The following is a 15798-nucleotide window of genomic DNA, read 5'->3' on the forward strand; positions in this document are numbered from 1 at the left end:
TTTTTGCTGCAGTTATTTGTAAATGTTCTTATGTATTCCACTGCATTGAGTAGGATATGGCAAGCTTTTTTTTATGGGGTGTAATTATTATTCTTTTTTATTTATTATGGAAGTAACATGATGGTTTTATTACTGCGCTGTACCAAAACGCCGTCCCTCCTTCCATCATGGCTGCGTGGGTTCTGACGGATTCAGTGAGACGTCATCGGAGCCCAAACTGGGAACCGGGAGTCCCAACTAAACCGCCGCCGCCGAACCAGTTCTGAAGACCAAGCGAAGCACTTGGCAGCAGGCCGCTGAAGACAAAGCGACCCCTTTGAGAAGCTCCTGGTGTCCAGGTGCTCGTTGTGCTTCGGCCGCGGTTCTGGAGCGTGAGGCTCTGTTCAGACGCATTACACCGAATGTGAGGCAACGGTTGCTGCAACTGTTGCCAACGCGCAGCCTCAGCCAATCAGCTCCGCGCGCACCCCTGAACTCCCCGGCCACCTTCCAGCGCGCTCGTGGTTGTTGGTTTTTTGGTGCGACTTGTCAGTCCGAACCCTCGTGCGGCCTCTTTGTCCTTGATTCGGCGCCTCTAGGAAGTCTGCCTTCAAGAGGCGATGAACTTTTGAAGGCGGTTTGCTGATTTAGATGAGACCAAAGTAAAAAAAAAAAAGCCAGTGTTGGTCTGAGGGCTGCAGAGTGTCCACGTGAGGTTCCAGAACACCCGACGCACAGACCTGCAGGCCGCGGTTTAAATGCGTCTCTGTAGCCTTTCCACGGACTTGCTTCCTTTCCCCTCTTTGCCAAATGGAACTTTTCTTTTTTTCTTTTTCTAACCAACAGACGACACACTTGGTTGGGGGGGGTTGGTCTCAAAAGAAAATGTAGTTTTCTGCACCGTACCAGCGTCGGAAGGGGAAGCAGCTTTCTACAGATGGTTCAACCCACTTTTCTGTCGCATTATTGATTTGAATTAAAAATGTTGGGTCAGCCTGTCACGGCTCAGGCTTTATTTGACCGGTTGCACCGTCCCGCCGCGAAGGTCTAAAAGCTGGTTCTTCAGCGCTCGTTTCACACCTGTAGGAAACTCACTTCCAGACTCAGGAATTGTTGGAACAATTGGTGTCGAACGGCGTCGCTCGTCTTCAGGCCGGATGTTGAGATCCTTCCCGTCTGAACCCAGTTTAAACAAACAGAAGTCACAGCCATCGTTTGATCACGCCGATGAAGGTCAGTCGCTCCTCTTTGTTTCAGGCAAAACACATGATGCCAACGTTAGTTCTAGATATTCATTTATAAGCAAGAAAATACATAACGCAGCTACCTGACTATGGTTCTTCAGTACCACCAGAATAAAAGTAAATATACTATTTGCTAGACTTTGAAAGAATAACTTTCAGTAGAATTGATCAGATGCAGAAATTGCATAAAATTCTATATTCTTATAGTAGTCAACGTCAAACTAATATGAAAATCGGTTTATGGCACCTAAAGGCGTGTAAGTACGAGGTCGTCATGGGCAGAAATGCGACGCAGAGTAATCCGTGATGAGGCTGCCACAGCCAAGCATCCATGCGAACTGAGGAGCGAACACACGACGACGTCGCGTTAATGACAATCATCTGGGTTCGTGCTCCTGAACACGCCGCACATCTTATTCATCGCGGATCTTTTGTGCGCGTGATGTGAATGTCGAGGCAACGCTTAGGTCACGTCTCCCAGGCCGGAGGATCTGGATGCACCAGGTGGAGACGATCTGGAGATCAGGGCGGGTTGGAGGAACTCACTCACTCACAGGAAGAATAAAGAATAAAGCCTGAAGGAGGAGCCGGTGAGCTTTTGAGTGGTCGACTAATTATGGCATCAAATGCAAGATAAACTGTTATATATTTAATGAAATGTGTGTTTTAAAAAGTATTCAAGCTAAAAGTAATTGGATAAAATTGATTTGTGTGTATTCACCGGAGTTGAAAGCTGCTAAAGTTTGTAAGGTTAAAATCATCGTTAAATGGTGTTTTAAAAATGTATTTAATTTGGTTTTGGGATACTTTCAATATGGGTTTTCTTCTTATTTTGAGGTTGAAATTGGACTTGAGGTCCATTGTTCTGGTGAAAATCTGGAACTTGTGAATCTTGTCGCATCTGAAACAGTTCTGTTCCCCACCCCCCACCCCTCACCATTTTCCTGCTTTCCCTTTCTTTCATTTCTGGAATCAGGAAACATTTATTGCCAAAATATGTCAAACATACAAGGAATTTGTCTTGGCGGTTGGTGCGTGACAGTAGAAACAATAGACAACAGGACAGCAGTGCACAAGTAATAAAATGAAATGCTAATGCAATGGGTTAGTGGAATAAGGCTATGGGTTAGTATAAAATAAGAGAATAAAGTTAAAGTTAAAAATATTTTAAAAGTTAAAAAATAAAGTGCACTATCGAACAAGTGACGAGTGACGACAAAGTGACGTGTGCAGTATGAAGGGGAGTGACCGGTGGAATGTTATAGTCAGTCAGTGGGGGACCGGCTCTGTTGATGAGCCCGACAAGAAACTGTTGGTGTGGCAGGAGGTCTTAGTCCTGATGGACCTCAGCCTCCTGCCAGATGGAAGGGGCACAAACAGGTTTTGTCCGGGGTGAGAGGGGTCGGCTACCATCTTTTTAGCTCGCTTCAGAGACCTGGAAGCGAACAAGTCCTGCAGGGACGGCAGATTGAAGCCGATCACCCTCTCTGCAGAGCGGATGAGACGCTGCAGCCTGCCCTTGTCCTTGGCTGTGGCTGCAGCGTACCAGACGGTGATGGAAGAGCAGAGGATGGACTCGATGATGGCCGTGTAGAAGTGGACCATCATCGTCTTTGGCAGGTTGAATTTCTTCAGCTGCCTCAGGAAGAACAACCTATGCTGAACCTTCTTGGTGATGGAGCTGATGTTCAGCTCCCACTTGAGGTCCTGGGTGATGATGGAGCCCAGGAAACGGAAGGAATCCACAATAGTGACGGGGGAGTCACACAGGGTGATGGAGGAGGGTGGGGCGCTGTTCCGCCGGAAATCCACAACCATCTCCACTGTCTTCAGAGCGTTGAGCTCCAGGTTGTTCTGACTGCACCAGGACACCAGATGGTCAGACTCCACCTGTAGGCGGACTCGTCCCCACCAGAGATCAGTCCAATGAAGGTGGTGTCATCCGCAAACTTCAGGAGCTTGACGGACTTGACGGAACAGTCAGAACTGAAGAAACCCCAAAAATGTTTCCTGTAGATTTTAAGCCACGCGTCTTCATCCTTTCTTTCTGCTATATTATGAAAGACGGAGGACACAGAACTGAGAAAATGAAAATAGATGCTGACTTATCTTGGAAGTTGTAAAGCAAACATGAGTTGTTGGGACTCTTTATAGATCTGTTCCCCTTTTTTGGTGTTGACCGCTAATGAAGAACTCCGACGAGGTTACAGCTGAAGACACGGTGTTCCACGACGGACTCCTGTCCTGAAGAGACGTGAGATTAGGACGTCCGCGGACGGCGCATGGAGAGGACAGCTGCCGGTGTTCCTCTCCATCCATAGAAACGGAGGGGGGAGAAGACTTTGACGAGTTGGTTGAAATAAGGAGTCAGCGCATGACCTCCAGCTGTTGTTTTTAATCCGGTTTATTGCTTATTACCTTCTTGTCTGATTTTTATAGTAAGCAATTACATAAAAATGTACTGAAGAAAACCAAAATGGGCTTTATTTGTCACGTTTAAGTTGTATGATTTAATCAGCATGGCCTACTGAGCAGGTTATGTATTTCTTATAGTTTTTAAAGTATTACTACTGGCGTTTGATCCAGTTATTACTCAAATAAATCCAGTACGCTGTACTACAGTAGTACTACAGTAGTTCTCATTGATGTGGAGGTTAAATGTGTTGTACCTCCGTCACACTTCTGTCCACCCTGATGGAGGGAATTCTTCCTGCGGGTGAGAGGATGTTTTTACACGTGTACACATTTCAATTGCGCACAATATAAAATAAATAAAATAGAAATAATACAATTTAAAAGTGTGTCTGGCAAGTTTTTTTTTTTTTTAAACACATTCTACAAGCAGTTGACTTAATTCAGACAATTTATTTTTTAATTGAAATAATTTTACATCAGTTATTTTTCCTGTTGAAGATCTTTTGTACTTTTATTACAACAGCCACAAAGCAGCAGTAGCAATAATAATAATAATAATAATAATAACTCAGCTGGAGAAGCAATTCAACGCGGAGAAAGACTAAAAAAAGAGAGTAACATGATGGGCGACCCCCCCAGCTGCCAAACATGTTTTTACTACAAGGAATTGTGGGTAATCAAGTTTTTTTTTTTTTTTTATTCAATAGTCAGGCCGGTTCCTTCTAGAACCCAATGGACAAGAGGGAGGAGCCTCAAACACTCAGTGGGAGGAGTTCAGTGAGGGTCCGCCCACTTCACAGGACGTTCATGCTCCCAATCCTCTCATTGGACGTTCAAAAAAAAAAAAAAAAAAACCCATTTCTTTCCAAAATGTCAAATTCTCCTCAAACATTCAGACATTTGGAATAAAACAAACCACAGTGAAGCTGGACGTAAAATCAAAATGCTCAGTCAATGAAGTCCAGCTCTGATATGATTATCTGTCAGGCATTAGGACAAAAATAGAAAAACTTTAAAGCTCAGCTGTTGGCAGCTTCAGTCCATCCTTCAGGCAAAAGCGCTCAAATCCTCACGGCCTCAACCAATAGGATCCATCCGGCCACGGGACGGGAACGCCCCATTTCAGTCCTTAACCTCAGTCAGATAGTGATCAGACCCTTTTATTACATTTTCAAACCTTTTTTTATAAAAACAAAAATTACAAAATAAAAACACCGGGTGACGCAGAAACATGTACATGCAAAATAAAACGACAACGCCAGGAAACAAATGTCTGATTTAAAGAGATCCAATCGAAGACGTTTTCATAAAGATATCATGAAAAACACGTTAGATTACAGTGCACTTTGTGTAAAAAAAACAAACATAAGAACCACACGCAGAAGATGAAGGCAACGCCGGGCGCCCAGTGATGACGGGCTGCGCGCTACGGAAAAGGATGATTGGGGTAAAAACAGGGGGGTTCAGGGAGGACCGAACTATTTACATTTGTGTATCTACAGGATTGGAAAGAGACCCAAAAGAGACGAAAACTCTCACGGCGCCCGATAAACCGAATCGGTCGCGAATAAACCGATGGGGGCGGCGGGACGGGCGGGCGGGCTGCAGAGAAACCAGCCCCAGCTGGGCCGAGGGGAACGGGGGGTTCTGACAGGGTGGTCATGGGACATTTATAGGAGATGCAGACGGGTAAACGTGGCCGAAAGTTGACCCCCCTCCTCCCGTTCGTCGTCCCTCATAGCTCAATGCGAAGCGATATGTACAATAATTTTGTCCCGTTCATTGATGGCGACGGCCTAAAAACGCCCCCCCCCCCCCCCCCCCCCCCCAAAAAAACCGTTTGGCAGGTGTCCTTTCTGATAAAGACGGGAGGGCTGTGAGCTGGTGATCGGCGTCTTATATGAATCCCATCGGGGCTTCTTCTGATAAACGTTATCGCGAACCCGTGCTTCACTTCCGTCGGGGCTCCAGAGAGTAAAAGAGGCTTTAACAACACAAATAATAAATACGAGGAGGTCCCCGACCCCCCCCCCCCCCCAGCTACTGCTACACAGCTTTCCTATTAGATAGAAATGGGAGATAATCAGTGTGCTGCACTGAGAACACGTTTTAAAAAAGGAACCAACGTCGCCGTTCGTTCCTGTCGAGGTCCCAAAAAAGTTTCACCGGCGCAAGAAGAGAAACACAGAAAATCTTTTGAAAGAGAAAATCTTTTTGCAGCGACAAGAGTCTCACGGCTTCCCCTTCTTCTCTCGCAGGCAGCGCCTCACTTTCTCACCCCAAAGAGACCAGAAGCCGGGGGAGACCCTGAAAACCGCCGGGGGGACGGGGGACGGGAGCGAGCTACATAAGCGGAGCGGACCGGAGGAGAACTGGAATGTGAGCTGCTGGGTCCAAGCCTTCAGGGCGGGAGGAGGGCAGAGAGAGAGAGAGAAAAGAGGCTCACAACATGAGCGGGAGGGAGACCTGGACCTGGACCTGGACCTGGACTTTGGACTTTGGACTTGGATATGAAAACAAACGCCAAAAGTGAAACACGGCGGGCGAAAGAGAAAGATACAAAGAGTAACATCGCGGCTCCTTCGGGGCGTCGGGGGACGGATGTGAGCGGAGCGACGAGGTCCGTGAAAGGCGACTGTTTTAGGAAAAAAAAAAACCTTTCTGCTGATGGCCGTCTGAAGATGACGAAGGCTCCTCCTCCTCCTCCTCGGCGGCGGTCTAACGATGGAGGCGACATCGCTCCGTCACCTCCGTGTGTGTGTGTGTGTGTGTGTGTGAGGGCCGGGTGGTTGATCACCAGGCCTCCGTGTACCGGACGTCAACGTCTTTCAGGTTGGGCAGCTTGGCCTGCGGAGAGACGCATTGTCGAAACGCGCTGGTTAAACGAAGACCTGAGGCCACAAACGCCCGCGTCGTAACGTAAAAACTAAAAATAGAAACGTCGTGTCGGGAGTTGCCGCTCCGTTTTACCTTGAGGTCCTGGTACGTGTCCGCCGTGAGCTTGGTGCTGTTCATGTTCAGGCTGCACAGACTCTTCATGGCTGAAAAGAGGCAAATAAAGGCTTCACGTTAGCCGCGTTCGCGCCGAGCTCGTCTTCGGGGTTCAACTAATCCGCCCTCTCGTCGTTTGCTTACAGCTGAGGGCGAGCAGGCCGGCGTCGGTCACCGGCGTCTCGCACAGGTTCAAAACCTGAAGACACGCCAGGTGCTCGGACAGCAACCGTAACCCCGCGTCACCAAACTGAGGGAGGCGGGAGAGCAGAGAACATGGACATGCATCAGACACGAGATCAGGGCTGGTCACTGGCGTGTGCGCGTGTGCGTGTGCGTGTGTGTGCGCGCGTGTACCTGTGTGGACCAGAGGTTGAGCTGTTTGAGTGACGGCAGCTTGATGAGCTGCTCGGCACAGGCACTGGTGACGTTGGTGAAGGCCAAGCTCAGGTTCTCCAAGTTCCCAAAGGAACCTGAACTCAGCAGACGGGCCAGGTCTGCATCCTGAGCATCAAAGGGAAACGTTCAAACGTCGAAACAGCGAATGCAAAGTATCTCAGTGGATGTTGGCAGAAAGGGTTACAGTGCGAGGGGCGTCTCACCGTGGACTTTGAGGGCAGCGTCAGCCGGGTGGGACCTCCTTTCCTTTGCTGGGGAGACGGACAGAAAACTAAGTAGAGGGTGTGTGTGTGTGTGTGTGTGTGTGTGTGTGTGTGTGTGTGCGCCTGCTGCATTCATTTCACTTCGCTTAGGAACTGCAGGTCGAGGTAAGTCACTGAGAACGCGTCTTACTCCTGCAGGTGAGCAGAGATGGAACGAACTGGAACGAGACGTTCTCGGTTCGGATCTACGAGGACGGCACCGTGTTCTCTTCAGACCTCGCTGTGTGTGTGTGTGTGTGTGTGTGTGTGTGTGTGTGTGTTGGGGGGAACTCACCAGCTCTTTGAGCTCTCTCTGTCGGTCGCACAGCTGCTCGTACATGCGGAGCCCCACCTGGGTGCTCTCCAGCGTGGAGATGATCTGCAGCTGGGTGTCCTTGTTCTCGATGATGTTGTATTCCAGCATCAGACACAAGATCTGCACACACACACACACACACACACACACACACACACACACACACACACAGTATGAAGCGCACTACGGGGGCCGAGCCAGAGGAGACTGAGCGTGGCAGGTGTCTCCTCTGGAGGAGAGCGGAAGCCCCGGTGAGGTCGCCGCGCTTCCATCGTGACGGGACAAAATGGATTATGGGTCGTTCTACTCTCTCGCCGCGCACGTAGGAGTCGTACTGAAACCAGAGCGGCGGAACCGCTCTCCACCGCGGTTTGACTTTCCTACAGAACCGACATGCCGGTGTCCGTTCGTCGGACTCCCCGACCTTCTCCGGACCAAACGCGCGGTTTACTATTGAGAAACGAACGGGGGCGTCTAACGGATGCAACCACGCCCACTTCTGCTCCAACGTCCACCACCACGCTCCCCAAACCCTTCTCGGTACCTCCACCATGGTCTGGTTCCCGCGCAGGGCCAGCAGCATGCAGGGACCCAGCTTGTTCTCAGCCAGCGACAGCAGGAACTTCTTGGTCTTGTAGCAGGAACCCATCAGGATGTGGACCTGGATGGGGAGGAGGAAGAGGGGGGGGAGGTTCATCAGCCCGCCACGTCGACTCTCTGTGTGTGTGTGTGTGTGTGTGTAGCCCCCACGCTAGCTCACCATGCTAGCAAACAGCTCTCCGTCGTCATCGCAGGCCACGCCCCCCGGGCTGTAGAGCTGGAACCAGCCGTCTTTACCCGAGCGCACGCTGAGTAAGCAGGAATGTACCTGGTGAAGAAGCACACGCGTTCCACCATCGGTCAATGTGCACAGAACCCTCTGCCGCGGGAACGTGCAGAAGGGCGACCCACCTCCTGCCTCGGGTCCTCGGCAAACCGCTGAATGACGTATTTCAGCTCCCTGTTTCCGACACAAAAAAGGCGGGGGGAGGCGGACGTTAGCTCGTCGACCGAGACGCCGCGAGCGTACTGGATCAGAGCGGGAGGCGTTTGGCTACTTACTTTGTGAACTTGGCGTGTGCGAGGGCCCTGCGTCGGGGGGGGGGGAGAGAGAGGGAGAGACGTGAGCGATCCGGCCCGCTTCTTAAACATCACGGGTTAATCTTCACTGCAGCGCCAGTCGAGAGCCCGGAACCGCCTCCCGTCACCACCGAGCCTCTTCTCTTGAGCAACGAGTTATTTAAACGTGCAAGTGCACGCACGTGTGCAGAGCCTGTGTGTGTGTGTGTGTGTGTGTGTGTGTGCGCCTCGTGCACCGACAGGAGTCATTATTTCCTTCCTTATTTCCAGGGGAGTATTGTTGTCTCTCTTAATGACGCCATCGACCTCCCCCCCCCCCCCCGGGGGGTGGGCGGGCGGCGGCAACAGTGGCGCAGGTGAGCAACAGGTGTGTTTTCTTTACCAGCGGGAACAACAAGTTGTCCGCCCGCTCAGCTGGGCAATTAGGAAAAAAAAAGAACCCGCCAATTATGGCGGCTTCTCGGGGGGGGAGGAGGGGGGAAGAGGAGGCGGCCCCCGGTGCCTGAGTCTCCAGAGAGGCGTTCAGGTACCGCACCGACGTCAGAGACGCCAGGCCCCAGCAGAGAAAGAGTGATGTAAGGGACGGGGGGGGGGGTGGGGGGTTACAGTATGTGACGGTGTTGCTCTACTCCGCCTTTCTCTGGATCAACGGGACACTAAAACTCTCCTTAAAGTTCTGCAACTGTCGACGCGCCACATCTGCTGTGTGTTCCACAGGCGGAGGCTCCTTAATCAAGCAACAAGACACACACACACGCACACACGCGCACACACGCGGTATCTAATGTGTATCTGGGTCAGGTATAAATAGCATCGTTGGCCACAATGCAATCAGCCATGTTGGCGGTTAATAAGAGCGCCTTCCACATCCCAGCAAACGGCCAAAGTAGAAGGTGCAGGACAAACATCGACGTTGCGCGCTAACAGCACGTGTGCGTTTACGCGTGCGGGCGTGTCGGCGCTCTGAGGAGGACCGCTGCCCGACGGAACCGGCAAACGAGACATAATCCGGGCGGGTAATTGGACGGCTGGTGTTTGTCAAATGACCAAATGAGTCTCTCGTACTTACGAACAAGACGAAGTGGATAAATCACCTCAGGGCTACGTAATGATGCTACAATTAGCTCCGCCGCAACCAGCGAATATGAAGAAAGACACGCGTGCACAATCGCAGAGGAGCGCGTGTGTGGATACTCACTCCTTGGGGAAGGGGATGGGCTGCAGCAGGCTGGCCAGGGCGGGTCTCCAGTCATCGTAGTCCGACCTGACGGAAGGTGGAGGTGGAGGAGGAGCAAAGGGAGATGGAGTGAGTCAGAGGAGGGTGCAGCACACAGATAAAGGAGCAACGCGAGGCGAGGGTGACGCAGGCCGCAGCGGCGTCACATTTCTGAGAGTTGAGCAACGCGGGCTTTTATTACAAACGCGTTGCGAGATCACGCGGCCACTATCGGCTCTGCGGGTCGAGACGCTCGCCCGACGTCACCTTCGCCAACTCGCCTCGCAAAGGTCCTCCGATCTAAACCGCGTGTCACATGACGGAACAAACAACACATCTCCAACACAAGGACGCCGTCACGCTAGCTGTGCCTGTTTGTGAAAGCACGCCAGTGTTTTTACAGACGGTCTCTGGGCGTTTGTGTGTCGGCAGCTAGAAGGTCACGTGAGGTCACATGAACTCACAGCATCTTGAGGATGAGGGCGAAGCAGCCCAGCACGCGGTCGGCCTGCGCCGGCAGCTGGATGGACAGCGTGCTGGCGGCCGGGCTGACCAGCAGGCGGTCGATGAGGTTGGGCTCGCGCTCCACCGCCGCCGGGCCGTCCTTCCGCCGGGCGTTGGCCGAGTTGTTGTTCCGCTCCAGCTCCACCAGGATCTCGCTGGAGGTGACGACGCAGGGGGGGGGAGGAGGAGGGGAGGAGGAGAAGGGGATGGACGCGGCGGGGTTCGGGGGCGCCGGGGCTGGCGGCTGAGGGTGGGTGGGGTTGACGATGGCGTTCGGAGGCGGCGGCGGCGGCGGCTCGGGGCGCAGCAGGCGCAGCGGCATCGGAGGTTTCCGCTCGTTCTGCTGCTGGCAGCCGTTTCTGATCTCCTTCAGGCTCGGGGAGTTGTCCCGACTGCAGGGGGGGGGGGGAGAGGGGGGGAGGGAGGGAGGGAGGGAATCGGAAAAGAGCCAAATCTTACACTCGACACAGGAGTGTTACAGTACGACAGCAACGACAGTGAGGACCGAGTTGAGGAACCGTAGAAGTGACAAAGTATCCAGGAGACGCGTCACCAGAGTCACTTGCTCCTCTGAGCGCCGCAGGCGGGGAAAAGGGTACCGAGAAGTATCCTCCCCCGGGTGAGGCTGTCTGAGGAGATGACGCCAACAAGTTCGAAGGCCCCCGACGGAGCGCAGTGGAAGGAAACCGAAAAGCACGGCAACGATGTCCAATAGAGACTTTTTCTGTCAGGGCGCCACGTTGGAGGATTTATGGTCATCGCAAACTTTGACTGAGGAAGCCACTTTGTACACAAGCAGCGAGGCCGAATCTCTTGGCACCTCACGATTCGATTCCGATTCAGGAGGTCAACGATTCGATTCTAAACCGATAAAACGATTATCGATGCATCTCGATTTTCTAAATTTTCTCAGATCTGAGTTTGCTACTCAGAGGTTGCTGATCACTTCCTACTTTATTTGATAATTAAAGAAAATCAACAGATGAATTACCTTCTCTATTTTTTTATAAGAGAAAAAAAAAATCTTTGTCACAAATATGATTTTCTATCAACAATGCAGGAACCAATGCAGCTTGCATTTCAACACAATACGGAAGTAGCCGATGTAAAAAATATATTAAACAGATTCATTTTTCTTTTAAATGAAGAAAAAGCGGCTCTTAGTCTCAGACCGGTCCGTATTTGTAAAATACCGGAAAAAAAGTCCAAATCTGTGAATATCTCGCCAACTTTCAATACGGATCGACTTTTTGGAAAATGGAAATAATGAGGTAAGATGTGCGCAGGCTCCTCCATAGTTCGGTAAAGTTATTAGATACTCAGATTCAGACTGACGGACCGGTCTGCGAGCTGGACGCATTGCTCCTAATGTGCCGGTAATGATGGTAAATGATGCTTGTAGCTGGTTGTCATCTACGCTCCACTACGGTTACCCAAGGGGGGCGTTTGTTTTTTGACAACGTTTTATGTCATAATTTCGACTTTTTATCCCCTTACATTAGTGCGTAAATGGGCTTCTATAGTTGTGTGAACGCATCACTCCGGCCAATCCAATGACGCGGTTTGTAACCAATCAGGTGTAGAGACCATGGTGACTGTGTGTGTGTGTGTGTGTGTGTGTACTGACTGACCTGTTGATGAACTCCTCGTAGCAGGAGTAAATGGCGGCGAGACACACTGCCACCAGGTTCGGCAGGACGCGCGGGTGAGGGCACTGCCCCGTGGGCCCATGCATGCTGCAACACACACGGGGGCGCAGGTTGGATACCTCTGCTGTCACGCACCAGCCGACAAGTCAAGTCCCTGGCATGTCTGACATATCACGGCAATGAATGTTTCCTGATTCCTGAACATTCTGAGTTCAGTCACCTCGTGCTGCTCCGAGTGCGAATAATGGAGATTCCATGTGTCGTTAGGGGGCTGAGAAGAATGCGGTTTGAGATAAACATGTAATATACCAGCAGCCAGTAACGTGTCTGCGTGTGACCCAGCAGGAAATTGACCATCTACTGGGACCCGTTGACTCGGCTATGGGTGGGACGCGGTCGCACCTGTGGACGAACTTCTTGACGACCTCCATGCCAGCATTCAGCTCGTTGAGGGCCAGGATGTACTCCTGGGTGAAGAGACGCAGTCGGGGACACTTTCCAAAATCCTGTCGGGCAAACGAGAAGAGCGAACTGGAGGGTTACATCAGAAAGGTAAAAGGTTTAAAAGTCGGTTTTCCTGAGATGGAGTAATAAATCACGGCCACGGCGCTAATCCTTCTGCCATGTCTGATTTCAATAAAGATTTATGTCTGTTGGTCGGTTACACTACATCTTCCCATGCACTGCTTTAGATGAACTGAAGGCATTCATTGCCTTAGACAATGTAGCAACTTAATCCTAAAACGACTTAAAACATGAAATTGCATTTTAACAAACAGGTCAAATGCGAACACATTTCTCTTTTTAATGACTCTCTGCTCCGTGCCGCTCAGGACACAGCCGTTCTCACCATGTTGTGTTTGAGGATTCTCTGAACCACAGGAGTGAACACTTCAATCACCACCATGGACCGCGGCCGCTCCCGACAGTGCTGCAACACACGGCCACGACCATCACCGGGAAGCACAGTGCAACGCTTCAAACCCTTTCTCCCCATAGATATTCAGGCTTCTACTTTGACACATGTGCTCACCTTGCAGAAGAACTCACACAGGTCAGGTGGTGGGTGGTTGTTTTCCAGGAGAGGAGCAATGGCCTGAACAACACACAGAGACCGATGAATATTTCCATGTCCTATCGCTTAGTTATCCAGGCTGGGAGCCAACAGTGTTGATGTGAGCTGTCAGCGGCAGGAGATTTGTAGGATGAAGCCCACAGGTGTTGTCATAGCCCCGCGCGATGACATCGCCATAGCCTCGCGATAACATCGTCACAGCCCCCGCGATAACATCGTCACAGCCCCCCGCGATAACATCGTCACAGCCCCCCGCGATAACATCGTCACAGCCCCCCGCGATAACATCGTCACAGCCCCCCGCGATAACATCGTCACAGCCCCCCGCGATAACATCGTCACAGCCCCCCGCAATAACATCGTCACAGCCTCGCGATAACATCGTCACAGCCCCCGCGATAACATCGCCATAGCCTCGCGATAACATCATCACAGCCCCCGCGATAACATCGTCACAGCCCCCGCAATAACATCGTCACAGCCCCCCGCGATAACATCGTCACAGCCCCCCGCGATAACATCGTCACAGCCCCCCGCGATAACATCGTCACAGCCCCCCGCGATAACATCGTCACAGCCCCCCGCGATAACATCGTCACAGCCCCCCGCGATAACATCGTCACAGCCCCCCGCGATAACATCGTCACAGCCTCGCGATAACATCGTCATAACTTCGCGCGATAAGATCGTCATAGCCTCGCGCGATGACATTGTCATAGCCCCCGCGATAACATCGCCATGGCCCCCGCGATAACATTGCCATAGCCTCGCGATAACATTGCCATAGCCTCGCGATAACATTGCCATAGCCTCGCGATAACATCGCCATAGCCTTGCGCGATAACATTGCCATAGCCTCGTGATAACATTGCCATAGCCTCGCGATAACATCGCCATAGCCTTGCGCGATAACATCGTCATAGCCTTGCGCGATAACATTGCCATAGCCTCGCGATAACATTGTCATAGCCTCGCGATAACATTGTCATAGCCCCCGCGATAACATCGGCATAGCCTCGCGATAACATCGTCATAGCCTCGCGATAACATCGTCATAGCCTTGCGCGATAACATTGCCATAGCCTCGCGATAACATTGCCATAGCCTCGCGATAACATCGTCATAGCCTTGCGCGATAACATCGCCATAGCCTCGCGATAACATTGTCATAGCCTCGCGATAACATTGTCATAGCCCCCGCGATAACATCGCCATAGCCTCGCGATAACATCGTCATAGCCTCGCGCGATAACATTGTCATAGCCTCGCGCGATAACATTGTCATAGCCTCGCGCGATAACATTGTCATAGCCTCGCGCGATAACATTGCCATAGCCTCGCCGATAACATTGCCATAGCCGCGCGATAACATCGCCATAGCCTCGCGATAACATCGCCATAGCCTCGCGCGATAACATTGTCATAGCCTCGCGCGATAACATCGCCATAGCCTCGCGCGATAACATCGCCATAGCCTCGCGATAACATTGTTATAGCCTCGCGCGATAACATTGTCATAGCCTCGCGCGATAACATTGTCATAGCCTCGCGCGATAACATTGCCATAGCCTCGCCGATAACATTGCCATAGCCGCGCGATGACATTGCCATAGCCTCGCGATAACATCGCCATAGCCTCGCGATAACATTGTCATAGCCTCGCGCGATAACATTGTCATAGCCTTGCGATGACATCGTCATAGCCTTGCGATGACATCGTCATAGCCTCGCGATAACATCGCCATAGCCTCGCGATAACATTGTCATAGCCTCGCGATGACATCGTCATAGCCCACTCCCCATAACATCGCCATAGCCTCGCGATAACATTGTCATAGCCTCGCAATAAGATCGTCATAACTTCGTAAAAACTCACCACAATGATGTTCTCATGATCCTGAGTGCTGAGATTAGAGTTCTGTGGGGAAAGACCAATACAAAAAACTATTGTCAAATAGTTGACAACAAGGGCTGTTTCCATCTAATGTCTGAGCCATGTTTAGGATTAGCGCCATGTTTAGGTAGCGTTTAGGTTGGGTTGCTTCTTTGTACTGCGTCGTCACGTGAACTGACACAGTGCCAGGGAAACAGGGAAACAACTAGCCTTGTAGACGTGTGTTGTTCTAGAGTGTGTTTTGTGCCGAAATATCTATCAACCAGGTTCGGTTTTAACTTTTCTATTCTTTACAAAACTCGAAAACAGGCTTTTTCCTTGTGTACAGTCTTTGGCCTCAGCCGAACAAACTTGCTGTCGATTGCTTCTTTTTAGCGTAAAATCTATAAAATACTGGAGAAAGAAATTGGTCCATATGTAAAATCTGAAGAAAATCTGTCTTAAATAACTAGTGGAGCAAAGCTCTTATGTTTTCCTTTGATTGTATAAAGCAACACAAAACTGAAATACTCCAGTAAGTGTTTCATGCTAAATAAATAGAAATAAATAACCAGGTGAACAAATCCTGCACTAATTTAACAATCTAAAAAATCAACCCTTGTTGTTTCTTAATTTATATTTCCTTATTGCAAGACTAACCCATGAATCTTTTCTTCTGGATAGTGTTTTTTTTTTTTAAAGTGAAGCATATTAAAAAAATCTGATTGGGAAAAGGCTCATACTGAAGCACAGAGCGGGAATGGTAATATAACGCA

The 15798-nt window shown here is 50.7% G+C and overlaps 2 protein-coding genes across 2 annotated transcripts in view; both read right to left on the reverse strand.

The window, feature by feature from the left end:
- Nucleotides 1-55: 55 nt before the first annotated feature.
- LOC144390802 (uncharacterized) lies at nucleotides 56-4010 on the reverse strand. Its single transcript, XM_078097257.1, has one exon. The coding sequence runs from the start codon at nucleotides 3039-3041 to the stop codon at nucleotides 2493-2495; it is 549 nt and encodes a 182-aa protein (XP_077953383.1). The 5' UTR covers nucleotides 3042-4010; the 3' UTR covers nucleotides 56-2492.
- Nucleotides 4011-4068: 58 nt separating this feature from the next.
- LOC144390801 (C-Maf-inducing protein-like) overlaps nucleotides 4069-15798 on the reverse strand; it is a 27304-nt gene continuing 15574 nt past the window's right edge. Inside the window, exons 5-21 of the mRNA XM_078097256.1 lie at nucleotides 15026-15067; nucleotides 13108-13170; nucleotides 12925-13005; nucleotides 12477-12580; nucleotides 12057-12161; nucleotides 10386-10817; nucleotides 9904-9969; nucleotides 8688-8714; nucleotides 8538-8586; nucleotides 8347-8454; nucleotides 8131-8247; nucleotides 7566-7706; nucleotides 7232-7279; nucleotides 6987-7133; nucleotides 6774-6879; nucleotides 6609-6679; nucleotides 4069-6485 (exon numbers count right to left, since the gene is read on the reverse strand). Of these exons, the coding sequence (XP_077953382.1) occupies nucleotides 6432-6485; nucleotides 6609-6679; nucleotides 6774-6879; nucleotides 6987-7133; nucleotides 7232-7279; nucleotides 7566-7706; nucleotides 8131-8247; nucleotides 8347-8454; nucleotides 8538-8586; nucleotides 8688-8714; nucleotides 9904-9969; nucleotides 10386-10817; nucleotides 12057-12161; nucleotides 12477-12580; nucleotides 12925-13005; nucleotides 13108-13170; nucleotides 15026-15067 (1761 nt within the window). The 3' untranslated portion in view covers nucleotides 4069-6431. The remainder of the gene's footprint in view (nucleotides 6486-6608; nucleotides 6680-6773; nucleotides 6880-6986; nucleotides 7134-7231; nucleotides 7280-7565; nucleotides 7707-8130; nucleotides 8248-8346; nucleotides 8455-8537; nucleotides 8587-8687; nucleotides 8715-9903; nucleotides 9970-10385; nucleotides 10818-12056; nucleotides 12162-12476; nucleotides 12581-12924; nucleotides 13006-13107; nucleotides 13171-15025; nucleotides 15068-15798) is intronic.

This window comes from Gasterosteus aculeatus, chromosome Y, assembly GCF_964276395.1.
Source record: "Gasterosteus aculeatus chromosome Y, fGasAcu3.hap1.1, whole genome shotgun sequence".
NCBI classification, from domain to species: domain Eukaryota; kingdom Metazoa; phylum Chordata; class Actinopteri; order Perciformes; family Gasterosteidae; genus Gasterosteus; species Gasterosteus aculeatus.

Excerpts from the sequence above, each read along its gene's own strand:
- LOC144390802 (XM_078097257.1), bottom strand. The coding sequence starts at position 3,041 with ATGGTTGTGGATTTCCGGCGGAACAGCGCCCCACCCTCCTCCATCACC.